Source organism: Engraulis encrasicolus, chromosome 23 (genome assembly GCF_034702125.1).
Source record: "Engraulis encrasicolus isolate BLACKSEA-1 chromosome 23, IST_EnEncr_1.0, whole genome shotgun sequence".
NCBI classification, from domain to species: Eukaryota; Metazoa; Chordata; class Actinopteri; order Clupeiformes; family Engraulidae; genus Engraulis; species Engraulis encrasicolus.
The window spans coordinates 48,963,159-48,976,570 of record NC_085879.1 but is presented as its reverse complement, the minus strand read 5'-3'; the positions used below and the strand labels follow the sequence as shown (position 1 = coordinate 48,976,570).

General features: G+C 46.1%; 1 protein-coding gene across 1 annotated transcript in view; it reads right to left on the bottom strand.

The window, feature by feature from the left end:
• Nucleotides 1-10,598: 10,598 nt before the first annotated feature.
• The window catches only part of LOC134440046 (potassium voltage-gated channel subfamily C member 1-like), an 89,654-nt gene continuing 86,840 nt past the window's right edge, over nucleotides 10,599-13,412 (bottom strand). The window contains exon 7 of the mRNA XM_063189974.1: nucleotides 10,599-10,663. Within this exon, the coding sequence (XP_063046044.1) occupies nucleotides 10,599-10,663 (65 nt within the window). The remainder of the gene's footprint in view (nucleotides 10,664-13,412) is intronic.

Here is a 13,412-nt window from a genome sequence, read left to right as displayed (position 1 = left end):
GTACATACATGACAACACTTGCTGACGACAGCTTTAATGGATCCACCCATTTCTTCCATTCATCCGCATTTATCTATTAATTCCTGCAATCACCCATTCATTCACCCATTCATCAATTCATTTATCACATTTATCTGTTCATTCTTGCAATCACTCATTCATCCATTCAAACAGAAGACACTGGAGACTCTTGTTCCATTTCTTTCATTTATTGTCTTGAGTTTATTGGACCATAGGGGAGTGGAAGTAAAAACACTGGATGATGTCACCTGGTTGCCATTAGCAACACTGCATGATGTCACCTGGTTGCCATTAGCAACACTGGATGATTCCACCTGGTTGCCATTAGCAACACTGGATGATTCCACCTGGTTGCCATTAGCAACACTGGACGATTCCACCTGGTTGCCATTAGCAACACTGGATGATTCCACCTGGTTGCCATTGGAAACATGGGTTGCTTGCTTTTGGCTCCCGCTAGAAATACAGAACGTTGGCACTTGTTGGCCATTACAAATACTGGACATTAGCATCTCGTTGACGTTAGTAACACTGGATGGCAGCATCTGGATGCCCCTAGCAACAGTAGACGCTGGCTCCTGGTTGCCATGAGAACCACAGAACACTGGCACGTGGATGCCCCTAGCAAACAAAATACATTTGGCTGCCTCCTAGCAACACTGGAGGTTGGCAACTCATGGTGGCATGGTGAGGTTCTTTACACACACACACACACACACACACACACACACACACACACACACACACACACACACACACACACACACACACACACACACACACACACACACACACACACACAGAGTGCCTGTCAAACATAAATTGTGTGTGTGTGTGTGTGTGTGTGTGTGTGTGTGTGTGTGTGTGTGTGTGTGTGTGTGTGTGTGTGTGTGTGTGTGTGCGTGTGCGTGTGTGCTGGGTTGCTCAAAGGGATCCTTTCAAAAACAGTGCTAGACTGTAACTGAATAATTTATTAAATGCCAGCTGAATAATTGAAAGTCCTCAAATTCAATATTTTTTTCCTAACTGAGCTACACTAAGCTAAGCTAACACACTTTCCATGCATACATCCATCACTTAAAAGGTTTAACCAAGCATTCTGTACATTCCAGTAAAGTAAGGTTAGCATTGCATTTGACGACAAGGTAACCGCTAAAGTTAAGTTAGCATTGCATTTGACGACCAAGTAATGGCTAAAGTAATGTTAGCATTGCAATTGATGTCACTAAAGTTGTGTTAGCATTGTGTTTGACGGTTGTGCAGCTACACTGTAGCCATAAATGTTTCTCAATGCGGTCTCTACAGCCATCAAAGCGTTATGGAGCCTTTAGGCAGTGTTGCCAGATGTGTCTGACCAAATCCCGCCCAAAAGGTTCTCAAAAACCGCCAAAATGCGCTAAATTCCGCCCAAATTCAACAAATTACATTGACTTCTATGGGCCCAAAACGGCTGAAAAAAAAACGCCAAATGGCCAATTTTTCCCGTTTTTGCCCGCCGACGATCATCCCAAGTAGCCCAATTGGGCGGGCACCCGCCCAATCTGGCAACACTGCCTTTAGGGTGCATCGAGAAGGAGACAGCCGAGAGGGGCGGGATTTAGTTACAAATAATAATGCACACAAAGGGGTGCTTTGGCAGGCTCAGTTGGAATTGGGGACAGTAGTCTATTTTACTGTATAATACTAAGGAGGGTGTTGGCAGTCTTATGATGAGGTGAAGGGGGCGTTGTGGGCTTATGATGGGGTGAAGGGGGCGTTGTGGGGCTTATGATGAGGTGAAGGGGGCGTTGGCAGACTTATGATGAGCTAAAGGGGGCGTTGTTGGCTTATGATGAGGTGAAGGGGGCGTTGCAGGCTTATGATGAGGTCAAGGGGGCGTTGTCAGGCTTATGATGAGGTGAAGGGGGCGTTGGGAGGCTTACGATGAGGTCAAGGGGGCTTTGTCGGGCTTATGATGAGGTCAAGGGGGCATAGCGGGGCTTATGATGAGGTGAAGGGGGCGTTGTGGGGGCTTATGATGAGGTGAAGGGGGCGTTGTGGGCTTATGATGAGGTGAAGGGGGCGTTGCGGGGCTTATGATGAGGTGAAGGGGGCGTTGTGGGCTTATGATGGGTGAAGGGGGCGTTGTGGGGCTTATGATGAGGTGAAGGGGGCGTTGGGGGGCTTATGATGAGGTCAAGGGGGCGTTGGGGGGCTTATGATGGGGTCAAGGGGGCGTTGAGGGGCTTATGATGAGGTCAAGGCGGGCATTGCGGGGGGTTAAGATGAGGTGAAGGGGGCGTTGTGGGCTTATGATGGGGTGAAGGGGGCGTTGTGGGGCTTATGATGAGGTGAAGGGGGTGTTCATTAAAAAAAAAAGGTTGAGAACCACTGGGTTAAAGTAACATTAGCATTACATGTTATTATGCATCATTATGTATGACGAGTTTGTGACACAGTGACAGCGCTTGTTTGACAGTGTGTGAATAACAGTGTATGTGTGTGTGTCAGCATGCTACCGTGGCAACAGCTGTACTGCGCTACACGTGAGGGTGCAGTCCTGGGCAGAATGAAACTTCACTGCAGTCACACCCATCACATGGCACACAGATTCCAGCCAAGTCACACACACACAGACACACACACACACACACACACACACACACACACACACACACACACACACACACACACACACACCCACATGATGTGCGTGCATATGTACTATGTGTGTGCGCACATGCCCATGCGTGTTTGTGTGTGTGTGTGTGTGTGTGTGTGTGTGTGTGTGTGTGTGTGTGTGTGAATGGGAGAAGTGATGAGTCAGGCTTGGATGTGGGCCAGATGACAGTTTGGATTCATTCCAGGGTCAGCTGTGAAGCTTCTCATCGCACACAACATCCTCCAACCCTTTCCCATGTAGTGATGGTGTTCTGACCCACCCCCACCTACCCCCCCCCCCTCTTCTTAATACCCCTTAACACCCCCACCCCTACTTTCCATGTAGTGACAGTGTCACATCCAATTGCCATTGACAACCTTTCTTCTGCCCCACCCAATCCCACTGGCTTTAATTTCCCCCCTCTCCCCCCGCCACACACACACAAAACATACAGTGAACATCCTCCCACCCGTTCTCCCTCCGCCCCAATTCAAGGGGTGTCCCTAGTCAGTGATAGTGTAATATCCAATTGCTAATGACTACCCTACCTCTTCTCTGCCAACCTACCGAGTCCTCATCTTCACCCCAACACTACACACCCCAGCTACATCACACACACACCCCAGATCCCATGTAGTGACAATGTTTTATCCAATCACTGCTGACTATCCTTCCTCTCCTCAGCCAGCCTCTTCCCTAACCTTCACCCCCCCATCTCTTCTTCATGCCCTCCCCCCCTGTAGTGACAGCATTATAGTATCCGATCGCTACTGACTACCCTTCCTCTCCTCTGACCCACAGTATTCTCTGCAGTCAGCAACATCGCTAATCTACAACATACGTACATGCTGATCTCACGCCTACAGTAGATCACATGACGCAAGCTGCATAGTATACACCAGAGATTCTTTAAGTATATAGAGATGTGCGGTAACGCTTTAGAATAAGGTTCTTCTAATAAGTGTTTATAGTCACTAGTAAGCAGGTAGTAATACCCTTACAAGTGCCCAATAACATGCTTATTAACTTTGTTAACATCTTATAAGCTGCTTATTATGTGTTTATAGTGGTTTTGTTTTTTTAGTCTTATTACTTAAATCGGTACACATATCCATCTTGATATGCTGACTAATACTAGATATGGAGGCGTCGCGAAAAAACAAAATTTTCAAGATGGCTGCCATGTGTACCGATTTTCATGCTTTTACTCAAATAAAGTTACTCATCAGATGTTAACAACGTTAATAAGCATGTTAACAAAGTTAATAAGCATGTTATTGGGCACTTGTAAGGGTATTACTACCTGCTTACTAGTGACTAAAAACGCTCAGTAGAAGAACCTTATTCTAAAGCGTTACCAGATGTGCCAACATAATAGGTTGCTATGGACACCTAACATGGCCAGGTTCTGGTCTGCCTAAAGGGGCGTGTCATAATACTCCTAGCATTGAATAGAACAGTCCTTAGGTCTGCCTAGGTCTGCCTAAAGGGGGATTTACCCCCCTCCCCCTTGCAATAATAGAACCCGGAAACAATGGGCCAATGGAACCTCTCTCTCTCTACTCTACAGAAGATCACGTGATGCATGCTGCATAGTCTACACCAGGGGTTCCCAACCTTTTTCTTAAGAGACCCATGTTTTTACCATCATAAGCTTTGGTGACCCAACCACGCGAGCGCCCACACGAGAGGGAGTCACATGATACCTGATACTGTTTCTTGCGAAAACTCATTTTAGTTTATTTTATTCCTCAACTTCTCTTTGGTCAAATATGGAATAGGCCTAAATGTTTAATGTAGCACTTACATTTTGTTGCGTCTATGCATATATTACTTAAATAAATGCTTTGTCATTTATTCAACATGGGCTATATATGGTCAAATTAAACCCCTCAAATTCAAGAGGGCTTCGCGACCCTCTGCAGATCTCGCGACCCTCTGCAGATCTGCGACCCATAGGTTGGGTCCCAACCCATAGGTTGGGAAACACTGGTATACACTACTTACTGCACCTGCAAGTAGCTCATGACTTGTGATCATTGATCACTGATCACACTGATCAAACTTATCAAAATGACATGATCCCGTTCCACCTCATATCAGCAGCAGTAAACATACCAAAGAACATTGACATTCTGATTCTGATTGTAAACCCGTCCACATTCTTAGTAAACTGTGAACATTCTGATTGTAAACCTTTAGCCTGACTGGTAGGACTAATGACACAGACACTGTAACCCAAGGGGATAGAATCAGAACATCAGATTCCATCCAGTAGAATGTAGAATTGTACATCTTAAATTAGTGTAGAATACAGTATATGCATTCTGGAATTCTGCATTCAAGTGTCTATGACAGTACAGATCCAACAGTCACAACAACAAAACCTGAAACCACATAAGACATGAATGACATACTGTACATTATTCAATTCTCTATAAATTACAGCAGATAGTAGACCATGTCTTTGTTGCATTGACCTTTGCATGGACAGTTACTGTACTCCAAACAGTTATTTTCTATTCTGACTTCCTAATAGCAAACATTGATAACTAGGATCTCCCATGATACCGTGAGGTGGAGAAGGTTCTGGTGCACATTATTATCAGGGGCCAAAGGTCGTCGTCATATGAAGAGAAGTGCAAACCAGGGGCGGTCCTATGGCCGACAGGTACCCGAGTGCACAATGATGCCCATCACAAAAGGCCGCCACGATATCAAAACAATAACATGATATATTAGCTGTTTTTATAAGCATCATTTTTGTCAATTTTGTGGGNGGAGGAGGGGGGGTCCCAGGGCGCCAGTCATTGTAGGAGCCCCTCTGACCGTAAACATGTAGCAGCAGTGGATATGCTCTACCTCTCCCTTGGTCTGCGCATGGGAATGTCTACTTTAAAGACATACAGTGTGCATGTGTGTATTTTTTAAAATATAGAATTGTTCAAAAGGACTCATTTGGCCTCTTCTAACATATACAGTATCTTTCTTTGGAGGATTCAGAAACAGACTTTTATAAAATATTACCTTAAAGGGGTATGCCACTATTTTGGGGCTTAATACAGTTAAAATCGTTGGCTGGGGTTTATAAAGGTGGTAAAGTGTCTTATTTTTCATGTTAAGCGTTTGCTTTAAGACAAGTTAAAAGAAGGAGCATGTCGCTAAGCTAGTGAAAGTCAATGTATCTGTGTAGCATGCTTCAATGCTACACGGATACATTGACTTTCACTAGCTTAGCGACATATTCCCTCTTTTAATGTGTAGATGTGTAAAACAGATCCCAACCAATGAAAAGTGAGCATGAGGGGACATGTGACCCGGTGGGGATGAGGCAAAGGGTGGGGGTCATTAGGAAGTACTGTTAATAATAATAATAATAATAATAATAATAATAATAATAATATTAATAATAGCTCACATGTGCAATAATAATCAAAGATGGCTTGAAACGCATGATTAAAGCACGCTAATGGTGTAGTCATATATCCTATAACTCTCTTTAAACACTCTACTCTACAAATCGACCCCACACAGGTCGGCAGGCAGGCAGGTTAAAATACTTATTATTACAAAAGTTATACAAGACTTTGCATGCTGGTGTATAAGTTTCACTTGGCATATTATAATCTTCGTCTTCTCAAAGTGAAAAATAGGCATTCCACGTCTGTTACTGTATACTATGTGGAAAAATAACATTTAAAATCGTTTTCCTAAAACCGCTAATGCAAAAGACAGAGAAAGTACATTTGAAATTGTCATTATCAGTCATTAAAGCAACAAGGTTGGATGCTACTGAATGGCAGGCTCGTTGTAACAGAAGGGAATGTGACTGTCATTCGGTGCAAAGGCAGCAAAAGAAGGCAACTCAGAAGTGAAGATGAGAAGGGACACAACAAGCTCCAGGTGTGTGCAGCAAGGGCGCAGAAAACTCAGAAGTCCTGCGTGGTGCGCTAAAAAACCTCCTGCGGGCCTACATCTTAAACAAACTTCATCAATCATCGCAATCAAGAGACCTAGAGCAACGCAAGAGCAGTATAGCATAGTATAGCATAGTGTAGCATAGTGTAGCATAATATAGCAGGTCGATACACTCTGGGCCCCGGGTTCAGCAAAGCAAAAGTCGTGTTAGGACCAAAAACGACTTAGTGTCAACATCACATTTAGAGATGACACCACCCGTGCAACATCATGTACCGTGTTAGTACCAAAACCTCTGCCAGATCTAGACCTTGATACTATTAGTCATATCTACATCCTGTCAGTAACAAAAACGATACTAATCAGTGTACAAGGTTTAGTAGAAAACAGAACTTCACCTTTTTGTAGATGTGTCTCATGTTCTAAAATCTTTCTAAGACCTATACCACATCACAGCTGAAACCTGCAAGGTCTGAACCACATAATGGATATCTGAATGAAAACCTGCACAGGGTCTGGTTGCCATAGGGACTGGTCTGGTCCACTTCCCAAGTCCCAGTCCTGTGTGGGTGGAGCCTCAGAGTGTGCCGTTGCTATGGCGCTGTAGTAAGGCGGAGCTTAAAGAGAGCATTCATTCCTTATAAGGGTTAGAACAAAGAACACTGAACACAAGACGAAAGCATTTACAACAACACAGTGCTAACACACACACACACACACACCTATACATACAGTACATCGGAATAGTAAAGTTAGAACTATAGAAACACCCATGCACACAAATACACACAGACAAACGGGTAACAAGATGTCAGATAAAACATTTCACTCTTCAGTTTCTCGCATACTTGTGAGCACATATACAGTCAAGGGCTCTTTCATTAACTCCCACACACACACAAACACACACACAAACAAACACACACACCTTCACACACACACGATTGCTTATCAACTGGTCCCATGTCATCATACAGGTGAGACAGAAGACACAGTTGTGTCACAGACAAAGCAGGACAGCCACGGAATCTTCTAGCAGACGTGAGACAGGGGGGAGAACCCTGGGAGTTAGTGCTGAGAAGACGACCACATCTTCCACGTATAAACCCCCCGATGACCACATCGTCCACGTATAAACCCCCCGATGACCACATCGTCCACGTATACGCCCCTCAGATGACCACATCGTCCATGTATAAGCCCCCCGATGACCACATCGTCCACGTATACGCCCCCCGACAACCACATCGTCCACGTATACGCCCCCTTCTCCGGTGGGGTACGCGCCCAAGAGTTACTGATAGTGACAACTGGCAAAGAGGGGGGGGTGGGCTAGTGAACCACATCATCCACGTATAAACCCAGTCCTTTCTCCTGTGGGGTACGCGTAAGATGTGAAGGTGCAGAACTGTCACGACGCTCAAGACTTCCTGCTAGTGACAAGAGGTCGTCCGAGGGGGACCCCAGTTTTCCGTGTTTTTTTTTGGGGGGTGGGGAATGCGAGATAAGAGGCAAAGGAGGGGGGGGGGTAGTGGTCTTTTTAGTCCCACCTACAACCCCAGCCCAGGTCCCATGTCTGTGTGTGTGTGTTAGTTAAGTTGTGTTTGTATGTGTGTGATGTGTTCTTTGGTCCGTATGGGTTAGGAAAGGGGGGAGTAGGGCAGGCTGTTTTTTGTGTGTGTGTGTGTGTGTGTGTGTGTGTGTGTGTGTGTGTGTGTGTGTGTGTGTGTGTGTGTGTGTGTGTGTGTGTGTGTGTGTGTTCGTGCGTGCTTATTGTTAATGTTTATATGTATGTGTGCGTGTGTTTATTGTTTATGTGTGTGTGTGTGTGTGTGTGTTAGGACGGGGGGGAATAGGGCCGGTCCGCCATGCACAGCGTGGTAGGGACACCACGGTTCATGACACACACGGACTCGGCTTCGGCCTCCGCTGCCTCTTTAGCCGCTTTAGCCTCGTTAGCCGCTTTAACCGCTCGGCCCGGTGCTACAGACATGGAAGAGAAGAGAGACAACAAGAGCCATTATTACCCAGGGTGCACTGGGCCTGGGGGCGGAGCTAAAGAGAAAGAGAGAGAGTGAGAGAGTCAGACGTCAGGGATGCAAAAGAGAAGGAGGAAGAGGAGGGGCAAGAGGGCACGCGTCCAGATTCCGGGTTAATATGCGGGGCTAGCTAGCGAGCTGGCTAGTCATGGTAAAATCCGACAGTCTTTTACCATGCACGATCCATGCGGGAGCGGGATGCAGTTCTGGAGGGGGGCGGGGGGAGGGTTGCTGTGTGTATAACGTGGTCCTTATACACCGTCCTGCTGTATGGCTGCTTGGCAGAACATGGGCAGCTTCATGCGTTGTTTATGATGCGTTATAGACCGGTCTGCACTGGGCTATGCGGCTTCATGCGTGTTTGCCTGTTGTGCTGATGTTAATGAGGATTCGTCAGTATCATGCTGGTAATGCAACTAGGACATGCTGTTTTTTTTATTATTAATAATAATTATTTGGTGACAGGGAGGTCACAACAGATGCACTCGTTCTTTTTTCACTCTTTTCCACTCCTTTGTACTGCTTCCTTTTGACCTTGTTCAAGAATAAGCAGGAGAGAAACGAGGAAAAAAAATCAAATGAAATAAAACGGCATTCAGTTAGTTCAGTCAATGACAAACGCTGCTAACGGGTTTCATACAAAAATTTATTTCATGCTAGCATTGTGGTCTTGTTCTGGGTTATCGAGAGACTTGATTGCATAACATTGTTTTTTTTTTGCATGCATGTAATCCATTTCCCCGTTGCATACAATGCTCCTATTCTGTAAATATACATATCTATTTTTCCATCATTTGTCAAAATATTGTGTTTTCTTTAATCTGAAAAGCTTTGTGAGGCGGATGGTGAGGGGAGACAGGCCCCTCAAGGCTCGCCCCTCCAGGTGATGTTTTTTTTTTGGTGACGTTTTGTTTTCTTCAAAAAATAACAATAAAATTCTATAATTGATAATGTGACATGTACAATAGATTTACATTGGATCTGTGACCAATATTCACACAATATTCCCAATAAAAATAGATTACTTATTTTGCCCTTCTCTATACTTTCTTCTCTGCAGATCCAATTTCACGAGCATGCCAACAGAAACAAGAAAAATATGTTGTGCTGTTAAATCACATGTATTTCCTGCTAAAATGCACTTTCATTCGTCCCACTTTCCCTACCTTTGTGAATCGTGCATACTGTATAGTGATCAATATGACCAAGCAGAATGTGTAGACTCTCAGACAGCACAAACGACACGACAGGGAGGAACCGCCTGTCGGCTACCCCGAAACAGCACACCCCTTCTCCATAGCTTAGTTATATGGCTACATTAATGTATGCAAAAAGTCAGGACCTCCTGAAGAAAAATATTAGTGTTTTTTTTGTACAGATAGGCATAACAGCTATTTTCGTAATATAACAGGCTTTACAACTCATGCTCTGGGAAAACGGGTGAGGATGCTGCATGTGTGGCAACATCCTGTATAATTTGCTCCAGTATAATTTGATCTTTATCCACATAATGCCACTGCACATCTCTACCTGTATGTACCATCCCCGGAATCATGTTTCTATGTCCATTTAGAAAAATAAACAACAACAAAAACCATACAATTTGTCCTCATTCTGATCATGACGGGATGGGCTGAAAAATAAAGAAATGATCTTGACTTCATCTTGTGCTTCATCGTTTCGATCAAAAAAGAAAAAAAGATGCACTTCTTGTCCTCTGAGGACTAGTATCCACAGTCCCAATGTCCTCCCAACGTTTCACCTGGTCTTGGACCAACGACGCTGGTTACAGAATACTCCAGAATGTTCCAGAATGTTCCAGAATGCTCAAGAGTGCTCCAGAGCGCCACAGTACAGTTCCTCTGGCAAGAGAACATCTAGAACGTCTCTCTGTGTGGTGTAGTGGTTGGTGCAGACACACACACACACACACACACCATTCAGGTCTGTGTGTGGTGCAGTTGGTACACACACACAACTCAGGTGACCCTCAAAACGTCACTGTGCAAGTACTGAACTATAAACGTGTCCTCAATGTAGGAATCTGCGGTGGGGGAACAGAAGATGCACATGTCGAATCTGTCTCGTTCTCTCAGGTCACATAAAAAAAAAAAATACAGCCAGAGTGTCTTCACAAAAAAAGAAGTCAGACAATGACAGGGAGGACAAGTGTCAGACAGAGAGAGAGATGTATATATATATCAAAAAAACTTCACAAACGAGTTTCACAGTCAAAAAAATTGAAGTTTTGTTCCTCCCACAACGCAGAGACAGCGGGAGAGAGAGGGACAGAAGGAGAGGACAGGAAGAGAGGACAGGAAGAGGAAAAGAGGAAGAGGAGGAGGAGGAGGAGGAGGAGGAGGAGGAGGAGGAGGAGGAGGAGGAGGAGGAGGAGGAGGAGGAGGAGGAGGAGGAGGAGTAGGAAGAGGAGGAGGAGGGGAAGGACGTGGAGGAGCAGGAGGAAGAGGAGGAGTGGAGGAGGTGGAGGAGGAGAAGAGGAGGAGGAGAGAGAGAGGAGGGGAAGAGGAGTAGAGGAGAAGGAGGAGGTGGAGGAGGAGAAGGAGGAGGAGGAGGAGAAGAGGAGGAGGAGGAGGAGGAGGAGGAGGAGGAGGAGGAGGAGGAGAGCGACGAAGGGAAGAGTTGTTGCCAGAGGTTAGTAGGGTTGGGAGCAGGACAGTCTCACACGGCTCCTGAGTCCTCTCGATGGCGCAGGGACAGCTGTCGTATGAGGAGGAAACTCGCAACCAGAAAAGTTTTTCAAGTGTGTGTGTTTATGTGTATAATGTGTGTGCATGTATGTGTGTGTGTATGTGTATGTGTGTGTGTGTATGTGTATGTGTATGTGTATGTGTATGTGTATGTGTATGTGTATGTGTATGTGTGTGTGTGTGTGTGTGTGTGTGTGTGTGTATGTGTATGTGTATGTGTATGTGTGTGTGTATGTGTATGTGTGTATGTGTGTGTGTATGTGTATGTAACGAGGAGCACTGGGGGCAAAGATGGGACTGGACAGATTTCAGAGCAGGTAGGGGAGAGGGAGAGGTATACTTCAAAAAAGTTGAAAAAATTGACAACAGAGGATATACAGTCACATAAAAAAACTGACAGAAAAAAGAGGACACAAAAAGTTTGTGCTCATCTCCAACGACTCTCCAGGCGAGGTGGTACCCAGACACGGACTTCAGGTCACCTTGGGCTGGTAACCTTTGACCTTTGCCGTGTGTGTGTATGCGGTGTGTGAGCACTTTGGGCAGTGGAAGCAACGCTTAGCCTGCTAAGCTAATCACAGGAAATGGATTAGCGAAATGGTGGCGCTATGGGGTGCTATGTTGTGCTATGTGCGGGAGGCTAGCTGAAGCAGTGTAGGCATGTGCAGTGATGTCAATAGCCAGAAGTTGCCGGCTGTGTTGTGCTATGAGGTCCTATGTGGTGCTATGTGGCGCTAGGGGGCGCTATGTTGTGCTATGTGGTGTTATGTGGAGCTATGAGGTGCTATGTTGTGCTATGTGCGGGAGGCTAGCTGAAGCAGTGTAGGCATGTGCAGTGATGTCAATAGCCAGAAGTTGCCGGCTGTGTTGTGCTATGAGGTCCTATGTGGTGCTATGTGGCGCTAGGGGGCGCTATGTTGTGCTATGTGGTGTTATGTGGAGCTATGAGGTGCTATGTTGTGCTATGTGCGGGAGGCTGGCTGAAGCAGTGTAGGCATGTGCACTGATGTCTATAGCCAGAAGTCGCCGGCTACAGCACCCCCTTCAGGATGTAAACGGACTTACATTCCAAGGCCCTTTATGACCTCCGCTAAGGAGGTCATGTGATCGTCCAAGGTCGTTGGTCTGTACGGTATGTTGGTTTGTTTCTTTGTGGTGCGTGTGTGTTATTGTCCTCCAGAAGGGCGGAGGTGCGCTCTCTGAGCGCTTTTCTAGTTCATTCATGTCCTTAAAATGAAAGAGAATCAGTATGTGTGTATTGATCAGCTACTGGACGGCATATACCAGTTAACTACTGTACTTTGTATGAAGTTGACATATCAGGACTATGGATATGTACTTAAAGGGAAGTGGGTTGGGTGATGGCTGTTAATTAAAGGTCTGTTTGTGGGTAGCGCTTCTCTTGTATCCCTGATTTACAAAGTGTAGTGTGCTGCCGGCTAGCGTTATATGTTTGCGGATTTTAAGGGGCTAGAAAAGTAAGTAAATAAGTATGCAGGGGGGCAGAAAGGTCTTTAAAAAAGCGACAGATGTGCTCAGGAAGACACAAAGACACCAGCGACTCCAGCGGACAAACTTACAGGACAGACGGACAGCAGACACGCAGAGGACAGAATAGGCTGGACAGGACGCAGAGGGGGCAGCAGAGGGGGCAGGGCCACCCGTAATTGGCAGACAGAGAGCAGAGGGGGCAGGACCATCACCCGTGATTGGCGGATAGACAGCAGAGGGGGCAGGACCATCACCCGTGATTGGCCGACAGACAGCAGAGGGGGCAGGACCATCACCCGTGATTGGCAGACAGAGAGCAGAGTGGGCAGGGCCACCCGTGATTGGTAGACAGAGAGCAGAGGGGGCAGGGCCACCAGTGATTGGTAGACAGAGAGCAGAGTGGGCAGGGCCACCCGTGATTGGTAGACAGAGAGCAGAGGGGGCAGGGCCACCAGTGATTGGTAGACAGAGAGCAGAGGGGGCAGGGCCACCACCCGTGATTGGCCGACAGAGAGCAGGCGGTGTGGGGTGCTATCTGTATACACAGACTCACAGCCTGGCCTGTACCAACCTGGCCTCATCTCTCATCCCTCC